At 34.0% G+C, this 19,974-nt stretch overlaps 1 protein-coding gene across 1 annotated transcript in view; it reads right to left on the bottom strand.

Annotated features, from left to right (window-relative positions):
• Positions 1 to 11,798: 11,798 nt before the first annotated feature.
• The window catches only part of LOC121411197 (heat shock cognate 71 kDa protein-like), a 59,796-nt gene continuing 51,620 nt past the window's right edge, over positions 11,799 to 19,974 (bottom strand). The window contains exon 9 of the mRNA XM_041603770.1: positions 11,799 to 12,985. Coding sequence (XP_041459704.1) covers positions 12,924 to 12,985 — 62 coding nt within the window. The 3' untranslated portion in view covers positions 11,799 to 12,923. The remainder of the gene's footprint in view (positions 12,986 to 19,974) is intronic.

Genomic DNA, 19,974 nt, shown 5'->3' with positions numbered 1-19,974 from the left:
TGTTAAGGACTGTTTGTAGTAACTCATGAGGATGATACATATCTCACCACGCAGATAATGCGAGTGCCGAGAGCGAGCTGAAATTTCTTTCTAATTTGAATTGAAAGCTTGATATTCTAAGCATTTTGGGTACCAATGATTAAGATGGGTATCTACATGAATAATAGATGCAAGCGAGAAGCGCGCGAGCTGAAAATTTTGATATTTCAGTCTGAAAATATTGACAGTTTGCAGTCAGTCGACCAGCCCCCAGAAGTAGCTTCTTTTATCAAAGTGATATTCATAATATGACTAGAGGTTTTTTTTTCATTGTTAATGAGCTTGGTGCGGGCCAAAACACCTCTATTTATTAGGCCATTACTGCTCTAAATATTGACCAAATATCATGTTTTTCGTATCTTTATAAAGAAGAAAGATCATTATTTCAGGTCATGTGTTTTGATGTTTAAACAGATTTTTATAATATAGGGGGAACTGTTGATCTAAAACATGAAACATTTTTTTTCATGTAACCAAAGTTGCTGTTTTTACACTTAATTTCTGTTTGAGCCCAAATGACTTTTAGCTTATGATCAAGCTGAAGATCTAAGCTTAAATATGATGTAATTTTTATAAGAGGTGTTTCAGATGGGTCAGCAGCCAGCTTTTCATAGGCCAAGTACATTTAGCAGCTCAAAACACGAATACTGCGCTGTGATTGGTCATATAGAGACCACATACCCCAGCAAATGCCAATGTTCCCCACATTGGGCCTCTGCAAGATCACACTCGCCATATGCTTATCTCTTCAAATTACACGTGCCTGTTGTTTTCTGCCAATTAGAATTCTAGATTTTATGCTAATCAGAAATCTCGCATCTTGATGGAAAAAAAGCTGGCTGCTGTTCCATCTAAAAGATGCCACATATCAAGAGTGGCATTGTAAGAAAGTATAGAGTTTGAGCTTTCTGATGATATGAATAATGTTTATGCCCAATTAAAACACAAAATTTTGCACAATGTGCAAGAGAAACAGTAAAAAGAAAATTTCGTTTGAGGCATCTTTTTAAGGTTGAAATTTACTTATTTATCAAAATATTTTATTCTTAAGATATAACCAATATAAAAGAGTGCAAATGTTTACTCTTTCCTGTGGTACAAAAGTAATAAATTTTGCTCAAGGAGCAAATGGTTAAATTCTTTGAGAAAGAATGACACACAATTCACGAGGTTTTGCAGAGATGTGAGAGATGTGAATTCACCTACTAGAGAGGATTTGGATAATTCTTGCAAATTTGCTCATTAACATAGGGACTTGCAGACTGACTTTAATTCAATAAAGAACAAGATGTATTTCCATAAAAGATTATTGCAAATCGAAGCTGGAGTTCTTTTGAGGTTGAGAACTGAGAACGGGACATTCTATTCACCTACTTAATCATGAAAAGTATGGGTTTTTGAAAAAAAAAAATGATGCGAGCGGAAGCGCAAGATGAAAATTTTCATATTCCAATTTGAAAAGTGGACAATTTGAGCACGATGTCATATAAAAAACGGGTTGCTGGCCGATTTCTGTGTAACATTACAGTCTTATTTTATTTGTGCTCATCCGGAATTATTGGGAGGGGGAACGATATGTTTGCCCCCAATATTTTCATAGGTGGGACGATCGCCCCCCCTGTTGCACCCACAAATGTAATAACGCCCACAAATGTAATAACGCCCACAAATGTAATAACACTTTACCCACAAATGTAATAACGCCCACAAATGTAATAACACTTTACCCACAAATGTAATAATTTCACCCACAAATGTAATAATGCACTTTACCCACAAATGTAACAATTTTTGATCGCCCACAAATGTAATAATGACTTTACCCACAAATGTAATAAATTTAAAGGGATTTTTGGCAAATCCGTTCTGAACTAAAATCGTATAGTAATGCGTTCATATAGCACAAAAGTGCAAAGTCTCTTTTCCTGACCCGGTTAATTAACAAATTATGATATAAATCCAAAGTCTTTATTCCAGACCCGGTTGTTTCAAAAATAATAATATGAGCCCAAAGTCTTTATTCCAGACCCGGTTGTTTCAAAAATTATAATATAAGTACAAAGTCTTTATTCCAGACCCAGTTGTTTAAAAATAATCATATGAGCCTAAAGTCTTTATTCCAGACCCGATTGTTTAAAAAATGATAATATAAGTCCAAAGTCTTTTCTCCAGACCCGGTTGTTTAAAAAATTATAATATAAATCCAAAGTCTTTTTCCAGACCCTGTTGTTTCAAAAATTATAATATAAGTCCAAAGTCTTTATTCCAGACCCGGTTGTTTAAAAAATAATAATATAAGTCCAAAGTCTTTATTCCAGACCCGATTGTTTAAAAAATTATAATATAAATCCAAACTCTTTTTCCAGACCCGGTTGTTTCAAAAATTATAATATAAATCCAAAGTCTTTATTCCAGACCCGGTTGTTTCAAAAATAATATGAGCTCAAAGTCTTTATTCCAGACCCAGTTGTTTCAAAAATTATAATATAAGTACAAAGTCTTTATTCCAGACCCGTTTTTTAAAAAATAATCATATGAGCCTAAAGTCTTTATTCCAGACCCGATTGTTTAAAAAATGATAATATAAGTCCAAAGTCTTTTCACCAGACCCGGTTGTTTCAAAAATTATAATATAAATCCAAAGTCTTTTTCCAGACCCTGTTGTTTCAAAAATTATAATATAAATCCAAAGTCTTTATTCCAGACCCGGTTGTTTAAAAAATAATAATATAAGTCCAAAGTCTTTATTCCAGACCCGATTGTTTCAAATATTATGATATAAGTCCGAACTAAGATACGATAATGATGTTCCGGTGGAATAAAAATGAGAATCGAGCCTAGTCTTCTCTCCAGACCCAGTTAATTAAAACTGGTGGAATCAAAGTCTTTGTTGTTGTTTTAAATTATACTGAACGTATTGTGAATATACGTGCTATGAGTAAATTGAGAATCAAGCATAGTCTTTTCTCCAGACCCGGTTATTTAAAACTAAAAACTAAAACCCTATAGTAATGCCTTCATATAGCACAAAAGTCCAAAGTCTTTTTCCAGACGCAGTAGTTTCAAAAATTATAATGTAAGTCCAAAGTCTTTTTTTCCAGACCCAGTTATTTCAAAAATTATAATATAAGTCCAAACTAAGATACCATAATGATATTCCAGTGGAAAAAAAGAAAATCGAGCTTAGCCTTTTCTCCAAACCCTGTTATTCAAAAATTGTAAATAACAATACAACAACAACAAAAAAAACCGTATAAAGACCCCATAATCTTATTAATGCTGGATAACATGGACATATAGCGTAGTCTTTCAGCCAGACCCAGTCATTTGTTTTTCAAAATAAGGCTAAGTGTAAAAATATAAATAACTCCAAATCTAATACCAAGCAATCCTTGAACCTAAGAACATGTTTTTAAAAAGAGGTTTAGAATGTTGTCTTTATTCCAGACCTAATCATTACAAAAATTACGAAAAAAAAATCTTCTAACATAAGACCCTATCATATTCTCTTGGAATAACATGAGTTGTAAAACGTACTCTTTCCTCCAGACCAGGTTATCTAAGAAATGAATTTAAAAAGAAAATCAAATCTAAAACCAGTTTTCAAAAGTTACACCCAGTAAAAAATATGTCTGTACCCCACACCCAGATTCTTTTGTACAATAATACTAAGACCCCTACAAAACACTGTAATTATGCATTTGCAAAGAAAACGTCCATTTTCCAGACTTGGTTATTATTTAAAAATAAAATTGTCTAAAACAAATACCCAATAATCTAACTACTGTGGAATAACATGGAGATCGATTGTAGACTTTCCTCCAGACACAATTATTTCAAGAATAAAAAAAAACAATAAAACCCAACCCCCAACAACGAATCTAAGAACCAACAATCCTCCAAATTAAGACCAAGTATAAAAGCACATGTTTAGAGCGTTGTCTCTATTCCAGACCCAGTCATTCAGAAAATAATTCAAACAATCTTAAAAACATAAGACTTTGTCATATTCTTATTCCTGTTGAATAACATTATCATTATGCTTAGACCTTCGTCTAGACCCAGCTATTTATAAGATAAACAAATATTGAAAAAAAATCAAAGCTAAGACCAATCTTTAAAATTAAACCCAGTTAAATGCTTGGGTTTAGAGAGTTGTCTTTACCCCACATCCAGTTCTCTTGAATAAGCAAAAGATTAATCTAAAAACTTAGACACCAGCATCTCCCAAACTATAAAACCCTGTGATAAGGCATACCGTAAGTTGGTAAACAACTTGTTTGATGGAAGTGAAATAAATAAAATTGAATTGAATTGAATACCACAAAAACGTCAAATTAATAAAAGGCGTAAATATTCAGATCTGAATGGTACGCGCCTTAAAAACCCAAAATAACAACAACAACAACAACGTTATTCTACATCAATGATATTGTGGCGTCTTTGTTAATATTGTTTGTCTGTTTTTATCGTTTCTAATAATTTCCTATTTTGAAATAACTGCATGGGTCTAGAGCAAAGACTACACCATATTTAAAGACTGGGCGTTGTGGCGTGCGCCTGTAATCCAAGCTATGTGGGGAAGTTACAAATTGATGCAGAGGTTCGAGGTTCGAGCCCTGGTCACGTCTTTCGGATGGCGACGTTAAAGGTCGGTCCCAGACGTAAATAATCATATCTGATTGAGACACGTCTGACAAAACTCAAACACACACACACGTTTGCCCCCTGGAAAGATTAAACCTCAAGATGTTGATGGACCTGAATCCACCGACGGGACAGCCTAACTCCGTAACTCTGGTACGGGTGTGGGAGGGGGCTCTTCTTTCTTTGCCTGTCTCTCTTTCAGTCATTTCAATCAGTTTTTTTTCCTATCTTATCACTTCTTGATCACATAAATCCTCTCTCTCTCTCTCTCTTTACTTAACGGGTCAATATAACCCCAGAAAATATATCTTAGGCCACTGAGATTATTGGAATTGTAACTAATGAAAAAAATGCTGAATATATTACAAATGGTGCTTGGTACACTGAAAATTTAAAGTACCGAAGAACTTGTTAAAACGTTATCCCCTCTTGCTAGAATGATTTTCTTTTATATAACATCTCATAGATCGTCGATCAACAACCTTATCGTTTACGGGAAGTAATCCCCATATTGTGTGCTGATATCTTATTCCTCAGTTTTTTGTTTTATATGTATTTAAAGGTTTTGTGTTTTTTTTTCATAAAAAAAGGAATGAATATACAAGAAATAATATTAATAAACAAGTGGAATGCCTCTGACCGTCTCACCTGCATCACGCGATTCAACATAGCAGCAGTGCTGACTTTGAAAACTACTATAACTCGCACAAGATGTTAAGTGATACTTGGTTACTCTTATTTCCACGTTTTATGAACTAGACCAATACACTTACAGAGATAGGATGGTAATTCAACAAATACCCCCAATGTGGCCAAAATTCATTGACCTCACATGACCTTTGACCTTGATCATGTGACCTGAAACTTGCACAGGATATTCAGTGATACTTTATTACTCTTATGTCCAAGTTTCAAAAGTCAGATCAATAAACTTGCAAAGTTATAATGGTAATTCAACAGATACCCCCATTATGGCCAAAGTTCATTGACCTTTGACCTTGGTCATGTGACCTAAAATGCACACAGGATGTTCAGTGATACTTGATTACTCTTATGTCCAAGTTTTATGAACTAGACCAACATACATTCAAAGTTATGATGGTAATTCAACCAAAAAAAAAACCAATTCGGCCAAAGTTCATTGACCCTAAATGACCTTTGACCTTGACCATGTGACCTGAAACTTGCCCAGGATGTTTAGTGATACTTGATTACTATTATGTCCAAGTTTCATGAATCAGATCCAAAACCTTTTTAAGTTTTGATTGTAATTCATCAGATACCCCCAAATCGGCCAAAGTTCATTGACCCTAAATGACCCTTGACCTTGGTCATGTGACGTAAAACTCATGCAGGATGTTTGGTGATACTTGATTAACCTTATGTCCAAGTTTAAGGAACTAGGTCTATATATTTCCTAAGTTATGATGATATCTCAGGTTAAGATTTTGATGTTGATTCCCCCAACATGGTCTAAGTTCATTGACCCTAAATGACCTTTGACCTTGGTCATGTGACATGAAACTCTAATAGGATGTTGAGTAATACTTGATTAACCTTATGGCCAAGTTTCATGAACTAGGTTTTTATACTTTCTAAGTTATGATGTCATTTCAAAAACTTAACCTTAGGTTAAGATTTGATGTTGACGCCGCCGCCGCCGCCGTCGGACAAGCGGCGCCTATAGTCTCACTCTGCTATGCAGGTGAGACAAAAAGAAGTAATAAAAATAATACTAAATAAAATTGTTACCCTACTTCTCATACAGTGGGTGGCAAAAATAGTCAATCATGACTTATTGCCAAATAAAAACATGGAATGGAATGGTTATCCCCTCTTGTTAGAATGTTTTTCTTTTATATAATATATCATAGATCGTCAATCAACAACTTTATCGTTTTCGGGAAGTAATCCCCCTATTGTTTACTGATATCTTATTTCTCAGGGGTTTTTTTTCATATGTATTTTAATGTTTTGTTATTTAGGTTTTTTCATAGAAAAAAGGAAGGAATATACAAGAAATTATATTTTTTTAAAGGACAAGTCCACCCCAACAAAAACTTGATTTGAATAAAAAGAGAAAAATTCAACAAGCATAACACTGAAAATTTCATCAAAATCGGATGTAAAATAAGAAAGTTATGGCATTTTAATGTTTCGCTTCATTTCACAAAACAGTTATATGCACATCTCGGTCGGTATGAAATGAGGAACTGATGACATCACTCACTCACTATTTCTTTTGTATTTTCTTAAATGAAATATGAAATATTTTTATTTTCTCGTCATTGTCATGTGAAATGAAGTTTCATTCCTCCCTGCAACACGTGGAAATTTATTATTTTAACATTTTGTGCTTTAGGCAAGGAGGTCCTAATCGTCGTCAAATTCGTAAAAATTGAAATAATGTATAATTCAAACAATGAAAACCAAAAAGAAATAGTGAGTGAGGGACATCATCGACTCTCTCATTTGGATGTAGCTGGCTCATTCATATAACTATTTTGTTAAAAATAAGCAAAACTTTGAAATGTCATAACTTTCTTATTTTACATCCGATTTTGATGAAATTTTCAGCATTGTGCTTGTCTGATTTTTCTCTATTGATTCAAATCAACATTTTTCTGAAGAGGACTTGACCTTTAATGGTTGCAGGGTCTTTGTTTTGTTGTTGTTGTTGTGTTTTTAATGACTTTTATAACTAGGTCTGACAGAAAGACTACGCTACATTTCCATGTTATTCAACGTAAATAGGATCGTAGGTCTTTGTTTTTTTATAATTATTATAATTTTGAAATAAATGGGTCTGGAAAAAGACTTTGGACTTATATTATAATTTTTTTATTAACCGGGTCTGAAAAAAAAGATTTTGCATATTTGTGCTATATAAACACATTACTATAAAGTTTCAGCTTTTAGTTACCGGGTCTGGAGCAAACACTATGCTTGATTTTCAATTTACCATTAGCTGGAGAAAAGACTAAGCTCGATTCTCATTTTTATTCCACTGGAATATCATTAATGTATCTCATTTGGGACTAAAATTGTAATTTTTGAAATAACTGGGTCTGGAAAAAAGACTTTGGATTTATATCATGATTTTTTTAAACAACCGGGTCTGGAAAAAAGATTTTTGATTCATGTCATGATTTTTGAAACGACAGGGTCTGGAAAAAGACTTTGGACTTATATTATCATTTTTGAAACAATCGGGTCTGGAATAAAGACTTTGGACTTATATCATAATTTTTTAAACAACAGGGTCTGGAAAAAGACTTTGGATTTATATTATAATTTTTGAAACAACCGGGTCTGGAGAAAAGACTTTGGACTTATATTATCATTTTTGAAACAATCGGGTCTGGAATAAAGACTTTTGGATCATATGATTATTTTTTAAACAACCGGGTCTGGAATAAAGACTTTTGATTTATATTATAATTTTTGAAACAACAGGGTCTGGAAAAAGACTTTTGATTTATATTATAATTTTTTAAACAACCGGGTCTGGAGAAAAGACTTTGGACTTATATCATCATTTTTGAAACAATCGGGTCTGGAATAAAGACTTTTGGATCATATGATTATTTTTTAAACAACCGGGTCTGGAATAAAGACTTTTGATTTATATCATAATTTTTGAAACAACAGGGTCTGAAAAAAGACTTTGGATTTATATTATAATTTTTGAAACAACAGGGTCTGGAATAAAGACTTTAGGCTCATATTATTATTTTTTAAACAACCGGGTCTGGAATAAAGACTTTGGGCTCATATTATTATTTTCGAAACAACCGGGTCTGGAATAAAGACTTTGGATTTATATTATAATTTTTTTTGAAACAACCGGGTCTGGAATAAAGACTTTGGACTTATATTATTATTTTCTAAACAACCGGGTCTGGAATAAAGACTTTTGATTTATATTATAATTTTTGAAACAACAGGGTCTGGAAAAAGACTTTTGATTTATATTATAATTTTTTAAACAACCGGGTCTGGAATAAAGACTTTGGGCTCATATCATTATTTTCGAAACAACCGGGTCTGGAATAAAGACTTTGGACTTATATTATAATTTGTTAATTAACCGGGTCAGGAAATGAGACTTTGCACTTTTGTGCTAAATGAACGCATTACTATACGATTTTAGCTTAGAACGGATTTGCCAAAAATCCCTTCAAATTTATTACATTTGTGGGTAAAGTCATTATTACATTTGTGGGCGATCAAAAATTATTACATTTGTGGGTAAGGTGCATTATTACATTTGTGGGTGAAATTATTACATTTGTGGGTAAAGTGTTATTACATTTGTGGGCGTTATTACATTTGTGGGTAAAGTGTTATTACATTTGTGGGCGTTATTACATTTGTGGGCGATTATTACATTTGTGGGTGTAACACCCCCCCCCCCCAGGATCGACGCCTCTGCGTAGAATATTGGCTCAGTGACTCTGAACACTAAATTGCGCAATTTAATATAAATCCAGATGGACTATAGTAGGGACCGATCTGATTTAAGATTTGGTTGTAGTCCTAAGATTCGATTTTTAATTTCAAATAATTCAAAATTAAATCATTTGAGATTGAAAAATATTTTTAGGATTAAAAGTAAATCCCAAATGTGATTGGTCCGTCACTACTGTTCCATTTGAATATATTTTAAATCCCTGCGTATTAGAATATACATTGATCACACGTTTATGAAATACGAATGAGCAAACACACGGACACTGTATACGGCTAAAATGATTTAATAAACAATATTGAATATATTTCTATCAATATATCGATTATGCATAGACATTATCAAAAGCATAAACACAGATCCCAGACACCAACTTTGTATTAAATGGGTAACGATAGGCCCATATATATATATATATATATATATATATATATACATATATATATATATATCAACACAAGAAATACCCGGATAAGTCTCCTCTGCATGATGAAATTCAATAGGTCAATTTCCGATTGGTCTACACCAGAGAGATATATTACTACATTCGTAATTCCGAAGCTTCGTTATTCCGAAGGTTCGAATATTCCGAAGGTTCGTATTTCCGAAGGTTCGTATTTCCAAAGGTTCGTAATTCCGAAGGTTCGTTAGTCCGAAAACGAAGTGAGGTTCGTAATTCCGAAGGTTCGTTAATCCGAAAACGAAAGAGGTTCGTAATTCCGAAGATTCGTTAGTCCGAAAACGAAATGATTAACGAACCTTATTTCGTTTTCGGACTAACGAACCTTCGGAACAACGAACCTTATTTCGTTTTCAGATTAACGAACCTTCGGAACAACGTACCTTATTTCGTTTTCGGATTATCGAACCTTCGGAATAACGCCACAAATGTTCGGATTAACGAACCCTTTTACGTTTTCGGATTGTATAGGCAATTTACGTGTTTCGGAATTACGCACCTTCGGAATTACGAAGTGTAGCTATGGTCTACACCCCCTTCGTGTGTTTTTTTTTCTCATTCCACATCTAATCCAAGTTCACCGACAACAAATTCGTCTACTGACCATCTATCGTTTAATCTAATAAAAACTTTTTCTTACACCACTTTATCTACATAGGCTTATGGTTCGATGAACTTTTATGAACCATAATACATGTATATTCAATTGACAAAGTAAAATAATAATCGCAAACGAAGTGGATATACAAGTAAAACTGGGCTTTGGAGCAAATGAGAATTAGACGAAGTGGTCATAACATAAGACCAACTACAGACGAAACAGGTTGCCAATGTGGTATTATGCTATTATAATTATATGAATAGTAGATCTACTACTAGTAGACCAAGTGAATACAATCCATCAACAACAACAACAACAACAAACAAACAATTATCACTATTTATCCCAAGTGTTGAATATAATAATAATAATAATGATAATTAACAACATTTATATAGCGCTTATCACAAAGAATGTCTCTAAGCGCTTAATACATTTTAATACATTTTCTTTATTTCATCAACCCTTTTTCATAATGAAATCTATTAATCCTAGGCGATCAATGACCAAGGATGTGGATACCTCATAGGGTGCATGGTCTCATGTCCCTCTTATCCTTTTTAAATTGGCCTTGCCTTAGAAAATTTTGGTCCCCCTTTTCAATCTTCTTCTATTTGTGCTATAATAATGTACCCTATAGAGCAAAGTAGCTTTGACCTGAAAATATTGATATTTTTAGGCCTGGATTTATCACTATTTATCACTATTTATCCCAAGTGTTGAATATAATAATAATAATAATAATTAACAACATTTATATAGCGCTTGTCACAAAGAATGTCTCTAAGCGCTTAATACATTTTAATACATTTTCTTTATTTCATCAACCCTTTTTCATAATGAAATCTATTAATCCTAGGCGATCAATGACCAAGGATGTGGATACCCCATTGGGTGCATGGTCTCATGTCCCTCTCATCCTTTTTAAATTGGCCTTGCCTTAGAAAATTTTGGTCCCCCTTTTCAATCTTCTTCTATTTGTGCTATAATAATGTACCCTATAGAGCAAAGTAGCTTTGACCTGAAAATATTGATATTTTTAGGCCTGGATTTTGAAGTAAGTTTCACATTAGAATATCTACATTTACAATACTTCACACCTAGTTCCGTGGTATAAAAACTTTAAAGAAATGACTGGGGGCACGATCCCCCCCCCCAACGCTTCGCGCGATATTTCCGAAACGCGAAAGGATAGCGCCGCTATTTTTTATACTCTGTGTACCCAAATCTATGGGAGATGAAATTCATAAAAGGGTGGTTACTTTTGGTTTTAGTAAGTCTGCTTCATAGATTTAGGGTTTGATTTAGTGGTCTGTAATAATTCCCATTGAAAGATAAAAAACGTAGAGAAATATATAATAAATTCTAAAAACAAAGAAATACATATGGAAAAAATTGGCTTTCGCAAGTTTTCTTTGTGGAAACCTTTAAATTAGATTACAAAGCCGACATCTTGCAAAAAGTAGAATATTTGAAGTGAAATTGGGTATATGTCAATAATGTTTTTCACGAATAATTCTGCATATTTTAAACATCATGAATAATTATCATTTTCAGATTTTTTAATGTTTTTTAGTATGTGCGTGCGCGTTCGCAAGAACGGCGGCCGAGATCTGAAGGGGGGCATCACGCCCCCCCGTCCTCAATATATCTTAAATAGCCCAGTTCTTTTAGGGTTAAGGGATTTCCAAGGACCCCCTTGGGATTACCTAAGGAATGACATTTGACCTGTATTCAGAGACCTGAAATTTCACTCAAGTAACGGCTGATACTTTGATACTCCCGGCATACAAGCTTAATTGAAAACAGATGAGATGAATAACTTTTTTTAAATTACTGAAAAAATACTTGCAGGAATTAAACACGAATGACCTCGAATGACCTTTAACCTTGACTTGGTAATCTGTAATTCATTTTTATCACTGGGATGACCCGTGATAGCTGAATGATTCCACTGTTTAGATAAACCATAGTTTTTTCTACATCAGATAAGGGTTATTATTTATCTGATGCTACAGGATGAACGTATCCTTACAAACTCTTATATTGACGCCAAAATTTGCAGAAAATCACGAAAATTACATATAATAATCTCCAATAAACATAATGAGATATTGTTTGAAGGCAAGATAGTTAGAACACCAACACTCCACAGATATATTATGTTTATCCATCTGAATAGGCCTATATTTTGATTTTAAATAAAAACATTTTCGATAGACCCAGCCCAAGTCGATCTGAGTTTGGGGCTCAATCACTTTCAGAATACCTTTTTTAAACGTAATTACATTTTACAAGCAATGTTTACAGTACATGCGTAATTATATAATTTGGGACTGGCTGTTGGTGCTTTAAAACGTATACATCCTATCTCAAACATGATTAAATCCTATGCCGTATCTAAGGCATAGAACTTACAAAATAATTTTATTTACTATTAGTTAACATAATACCATGTTAATGAATTGAATTTTGAAAAATAATAAAACCCCAACAACACTATTATTTTCGTAGAATAAATTGGGATCGAACAAAACAAAGTGAACGTACTCAAGACTTACAAATGAAGTAAGCCTATAAATGTGTTTTCTTCCATTTTCATTGGTCAGCAACCTTGTCCTCTATTTGCTCATCCTCTGTGTAACTCTTCAGGACGTAGTTAAGCCCAGAGAGAATTTCGGGTCTAGATGCTGGACCTCTCTATCTTACAATTTGATCTTCTCCAATTCTGCAACCATCCTCTCAATGTCTTCATTTGAAAGCGCACCTAAGGAATCGACATGATAACGAAGACTTTGAGTCATAAAGCCCTTGCAAATGTTCTCATTCATAATATGGTAGAATTAATGTTTACAAATAATATAATTTATCCTCCTCCTAGCCATTTTTCCCCTTCCCTGATGCGAATTTGCCAAATCCAACCTTTTTTTGAAAATAAAAAATTAATTGACAGAATAATTTAAAAGCCGAACCCCAAACATTAAATCTGTAAAAAAAAATTAATCGTTCAAACAAAGAAATGATCTAAACAAGTGGAGAGGCTCTTTAGCAGTCCCGCCTGCAGTACACAATGCATGGTAACAGCAATGACTTTCAACTTAATGTAATATATATATATATAAAGGTTTGGAAATCTGACTTTGATCGATAATCCTTCCCCGGTTTTAGTAGATATCAATGTTTAATTAATATCAATAGAGCATTTCATTCCCTTTAAAATGACACCCTCTATGATATGATTATGGTTCATATGGAGGTGCAGTGTCTTGAAATGTGGGACAAGGTCAAAATTCAAAAGTTGCAAAATGACACAATATTGAAAGTCACTGTTCTTTTTTCCGTGGTGATGAGTATGTTTCTCAGCGGTTTCTTTTGATTTTGATCGATAATTTCACATCGGTTTTAGTAAATATCAATGTGTAATTAACATCAATGAACAGATCATTTAATTTTCTTTTAAATGATACCCTACATGATGTGATTATCTTTCACCTTGAAATGTGGGGCAAGGTCAAAATTCAAAAGTTGCAAAATAACACAATACTGAATGGCACTGTTTTTGTCTCACCTGCATAGCAGAGTGAGACTATAGGCGCCGCTTTTCCGACGGCGGCGGCGGCGGCGGCGGAGTCAACATCAAATCTTAACCTAAGGTTAAGTTTTTGAAATGACATCATAACTTAGAAAGTATATGGACCTAGTTGATGAAACTTGGCCAAACTATTACTGAATATCCTGCATGAGTTTTATGTCACATGACCAAGGTCAAAGGTCATTTAGGGTCAATGAACTTTGGCCGAATTGGGGGTAACTGTTGAATTCCCATCATAACTTTGAAAGTTATGGATCTGATTCATGAAACATGGACATAATAGTAATCAAGCATCACTGAACATTTTGTGCAAGTTTCAGGTCTCATGATTAAGGTCAAAGGTCATTTAGGGTCAATGAACTTTGGCCGAATTGGGTGTATCTGTTGAATTACCATCATAACTTTGAAAGTTTATGGATCTGATTCATGAATCTTGGGCATAAGAATAATCAAGTATCACTGAACATCCTGTGCGAGTTTCAAGTCACATGATCAAGGTCAAAGGTCATGTAAGGCCAATGAACTTTGGCCATGTTGGGTTTTTTTGTTGAACAACCATCATATCTGTGTAAGTTTATTGGTCTAGTTCATAAAAAGTGAACATAAGAGTAACCATATATCACTGAACATCTTGTGCGAGTTAGAGTAGTTTTCAAAGTCAGCACTGCTGCCGCGTGATGCAGGTGAGACGGCCAGAGGCATTCCACTTGTTTTCAGTGATTATTTTCATGCACCTTAACATTAACATTAACATGGAATCAAACACACCTCTGCACAAGCAAACACATAATTAAAAAAAAACAAGCATGGGTATTTCAAACCACGACTCCAACCATGTTATCTCACAGAAACATCGCTACAGAAGCAGGGGCTTGATTTGAATGGATTTTCATCTGTATTGACACAGACAGAAGAATCATGTTCTGTATTGACCCTTCATGACTATTTGTGCTCGTTTTGCAGCTTTTCAGTTCAGACCTCATCCAACACTTTTGAATCCTGCTCTTTTCATGATGACATGATCTTAACAAGCATGGTATAATTTTAAAGAGAATTGAACGATCTATTGAATGATATCAAATATGCATTGTGTAAAACTGAGAGTTGGGAGAAATTAATGGCCAAATTCAGATTTCCAAACTTTTTTGAGGGATTAATATCTTAAAGTTTCACGTATTGGCTTCAGTAAGGTAACAAAATAATGCTGATAATAATTCTTTGATTGCCATCAGCATATTTTATATTTTGTGAAAGAAATGGATGGAGAGAACAATGGTAGGAGTAGTTTAAAGCAAGGTTCCCCAAAACTTTCTGTTGTTTGGAAAAATTGGTATTACCGAAAAAATGTCACTGCCGAGAATCGAACCCGGGCCCCTAGTTTATAACGCGCGCCGGTGCCTTAACCACTAGACCACAAAGACGGGTTAGTGGCAAGGGCGACCAATATTCCATTGACCGTCAGATAAACATATTTTCGATACTATACACTCTAAAAAATGAAGTGCTAATTCAGCTCTTAAAGAGCGTGTATATATAGTGACTGCACTTCGGAGTGCTGATTTTTCTCGTTCAAATTTGAACTAGACAAATCAGCACTCCGAAGTGCAGTCACTATACACGCTCTTTAAGAGCTGAATTAGCACTTCATTTTTTAGAGTGTACCAATTATAATTTTCTTTGTCGGGTCATGGACCTCCATTGTCGGGTGTAAGTGGGTATCGAATAATGACAAGCCGCCATGCCTCAGCGGGATCAAAGCTATTGCTGATATGTACACTACACGTATGGAAGAAAGGAATGCATCTGCACTATCCCTTCCCAGGATGAGAACTGACAGATATCGGAATTCCCATCCCTTATTTCATTCAAACTTTAAACAGTCAGTGAATTTACTGTGTGCAATTTATTCAGTTATACTGTTACTCCTGCTAGCTTATTGGATGCATGTATGGTTAATCTAAGACTATATTTGTATGCATTAATTAATTTTTCTCTCATTTGATGTGCAATATTCCTTTGTGATGTTTTCTTTTTCCCTCCTCTCTCTCACTTTTTCCCCTCTATTTTTCCTTGTTCCCTTGATCTCTCCCCCTTTCTTTCTCTTTTCTACAACTTCTCGTTTCTGATTTCATCACACTGTTATCTGCTACATGTATATAAAACTTCAGATACATGTAGCTCTATTTACATATGTACTTGTCAGTTTGCTCATCCTGGGGATGATTTTTGTTTTTGTTTTTTTTATTTAAATGTTTGCCCAAATGTATTTAAAATGTGATTTTTTAAAACAGGTATCTCTCACATGTATTATATAAGTTTTTAAAACAGGTATCTCTCACATGTATTATATAAGTTTTATGTACCTGTTGTGCAATATTCCCTAACTGGATGTTATGTATTTTTTTCTTCTCTTGTCTCTCTCTCTCAGTGGCGTAGCTAGGATTTTTTTCCTAAGGGGGACTGGGGGTCCTTGCTTTTTCAGGAAGGGGCAGTATTTTTCTGTGTGTGTGTGTGTATGTATCACAAGGGCGGATCCGATTTTCGCCAATAGGGAATGGGGCCTGAAATTATCTTCACCTTTATTTTCCATGATCAGTCAATTCTTAGCTTCATTCTTATAAAACAACATGAATATAAAGTAATCTCATTTTCCTTATGTAAAAAGTGCGAGCGTGAAGCGCGAGCATTTTTTTTTTTACTTTTATGTATTTTGTCCTGAAAATTTAACATTCTGGGCAATGTTTGTGATCATGAACAAGATGTATGTAACTACATAATTACTGCGAACGCAAAGCGCGAGCAGAAATGTTTAATAAATGTTCTAACATGATCGAAAAGGGACCTCTTAAGAACTGTTCATAGTTACCCACGAATACGGTACATATTTCAATTTCGGGAAAGCGAAGCGCGAGCTAAAAATTCTTGACATTGCTATTATATTATACCTAAAAAATTGCCATTCTAAGTCTACTGTTTGCAATTGTAAATGGGATAGGAATGTAACTTAACAATTGATGCGAGCGCGAAGCGCAAGCGGAAGAAAAATTAGATTTTAGACCTAAAGGCGGGACTATTCATATTGTCATGAATAGGATATGGCTAATTTGGTATCATTAATAAAGCGAGCGTGAAGCACGAGCAGACAATTATTGATATTCTGGAACTGGATAATTTAAGCACATTTTAAATAAAGAACATGAAGGCTATCTCAATAAACATGCGTGCGCATGTTTTCGATTTAGACCTAGAATCTGGGCATTCTGAACACATTTTTTTAATCATGAAGATTAATAATGCAAGCGCGAGCTGAAAACATTTGATATTCCGATCTGAAAAAGGTTCATTTAAATAATACTTCAAGCACTGTGTAGGAAAATTGTGAAGTGGATATGGATCACACTTAATGAATGATGCAAGCGCGAAACGCGAGCTGATATTTTTTGTTATTATTATAAGGACGGAAACATTCTAAGGACATTTTGTCATCATATGACGATGACTATCTTCCTATTATTCCCAAGCTTGTTGATATTCCATTTTGAAAACACCCAATTTAGTTATTAGGAATTCAGGATAATGTTAATTTCTTATTTGTTTATATAATATGCGTAATGGCAGAGTGGCATTGTTATTTAAAAGGCTTGAAAACTGGAAATTTTAAACATTTTGTAATTATGAATTACAATGGTTAATACATTTTTAACAATTAATGCGAGCGCAAATCGCGAGCTGAATTTTTAACTTAAAAGATGATGAAAGGGGGAGCTTGCTTGGTAATAGAATTGATATAGAGTACTCACCAATCAAAATTCGAGCGCGCAGCGCTGACTTATAGACCTACGTTTGACAATCGTATCTGAAAGTTGATGTTTTGAGCACTTAAATTTTTAAATGAAAAAATAATGCTTAAAGCTCGATGTCCGAGCTGAAAAAAGTTTTGTATATTGACTTCAAAACTTGATTTTTTATTACCTTTTTTAATCCTTTTCCCCTTAATATTTGGCTCCGGCATTTTTTTTTTGCATATCCTTTTTTTTAAAGATTTTTTTTTGCTCCGGCATTTTTTTTCAGCGGGGGGGGGGGCACCTGGTGGGCATGTGCCCCTTTTCCTTCTTTCCTTTATTTTGCTACAACCCCTTCTCTATTCTCACCTTTTCACATGCTTACTCTTGCCATGCTTGCTCCACTTTCTTGCTCCTCACCTCCTTTTTTTCAAATATATATAAATTAAATCTGTCTCATTACATGCATCTGCTCATTCTATTTCATGTTAAACTATTATTTCATTTTAAACACAATATATATATTTTTCTTCTTTAATGGTCACTGCATGTTATGTAGTTATTTCTCTGTTACAGTATGCATTTTTATTGTAAACTAACACTGTTAGTCTTCGGACTTTTGATGAGTATTGTTCAATAAAACCGACTTGAAATTTGAATATACAAATGAGAGAAATTATACGCGTACAACAGCTTTCGCAACTCTTTTCTTTAAATATTTTGTGAAAGAAATGCGGATGAAGAGAGCAATGGTAGGCGTAGCTTAAATCAAGGTTCTCCAGAGCTATCTGCTATTAGTCCAGTCAATATAGGTTTTGACCCACCACTAATTGCAACACGAGATATTCCACTGCAATGCTTTCAAGGAAGGTCCCCTAAACAACATACTAAAAGTCCCAAGAAATCCAAGCAGTGGAAATTTATGAAATTTGCATATTATGCAAATTAGCCATAAAAAGTTAGATAAAATAAAGAAAACAGCCCAAAGATTACAAATTGACTGTCCAAAACAATTCAATTTGAGCGAAAATTCATGATAAATAACTGTATTCAATGTGTTTTGTCAAAAGGGCAAAAAAAATCAACTTCATTTGCATAATATGCAAATAAGCATCCTTATATGGAAAAATGTCAAGTTATTGTGATTTTTCCCTCATTAACTGCTTGAAATTTTTTATTAATATTGAAATTTACATGCTGCTATCACTAAGGACGTTGAATACATTTGTATTCAGCTTAGTGTCTGTAGTGTAATTTGCATATTATGCAAATAAAAGTATCTAACATGTTATGAATATTCAAGGAAACACACTGGTGATACAAAAATTGCAAGTAGATTATCTATTGAAATTGGAATATGGCAATATGGCAATACCTTACAGGAAGGTTTCCTAAACACCATATTAAAAGTCCTTAAATATACAAGCATATAGGAAAATCACAAAATTTGCATTTTGTGCAAATTTGCCATGATAAATTACAAATAAGGAAAATAATCTAAATATTGGAAATCAAGTGCAGAAAACAATGCGAATTGAACTGAAGCACATGATAAGTTTTACAAATCTATATATTTTTAAATAATAAATCGTAAATAATACCTCATTTGCATATATATGAGCATTATCGTATGCAAAAAAAATCAAGAAATTTTTATTTTTCTCACAAAAACAGTTATGAAAACATTTCATTCTAGATCAATATGATGTGATCACTAAGAATGGCAAATACATTAATTATCAGCTTAATATCTGAATTTTAATTTACATATTCTGCAAATAAGCATCCGACATGTTATAAATATTCAAGGAAACACATTCGTGATACTTTCCTCGAAAATTCCATATAGATTAACCATAATGACCTTCCCTACATTTCTTGTTTGGTTGATATTGACTTTTGTCAGTTACCCCACTCTATTGTATAATGATGAGTCCATTCTACATGGATCCCACTGCTTGAATGCTTTATTATTTCCATCCAAGTCTTGCTCTCTTCTTGACTTTGTAGAGACTTTGCGTTTCTTGCCAGTATAGTCCACGCTAGCAAGCTCCTGGATTGCCAAAGATCAGCACAAGATGTCACACCCGTACAATTAAAAACCCAATAGTTTCGAATACTGTATTTGGTCCTTGTAGCACATTATTTTATAAACTTGGGGTCCTTGTATTCAAAACTCTGAACGAAAAATCTCCACCCTACATATCAGAGCTCTTATCTCAGCATAGACCAACACGCAGTCTCAGATCCGCAGATCAAGCATTGCTGAGGGAATCTCTCAGCCACACAACCTTTGGTGACAGAGCCTTCTACATCTCTGGGCCATAGCTGCGGAATAGCCTTCCCCAATTTATCAGGAGAGTAGAGACCCAATCAACTTTT

This window comes from Lytechinus variegatus, chromosome 3, assembly GCF_018143015.1.
Source record: "Lytechinus variegatus isolate NC3 chromosome 3, Lvar_3.0, whole genome shotgun sequence".
In the NCBI taxonomy this organism is placed as follows: domain Eukaryota; kingdom Metazoa; phylum Echinodermata; class Echinoidea; order Temnopleuroida; family Toxopneustidae; genus Lytechinus; species Lytechinus variegatus.
This window is presented reverse-complemented; position numbering and strand designations above follow the sequence as displayed.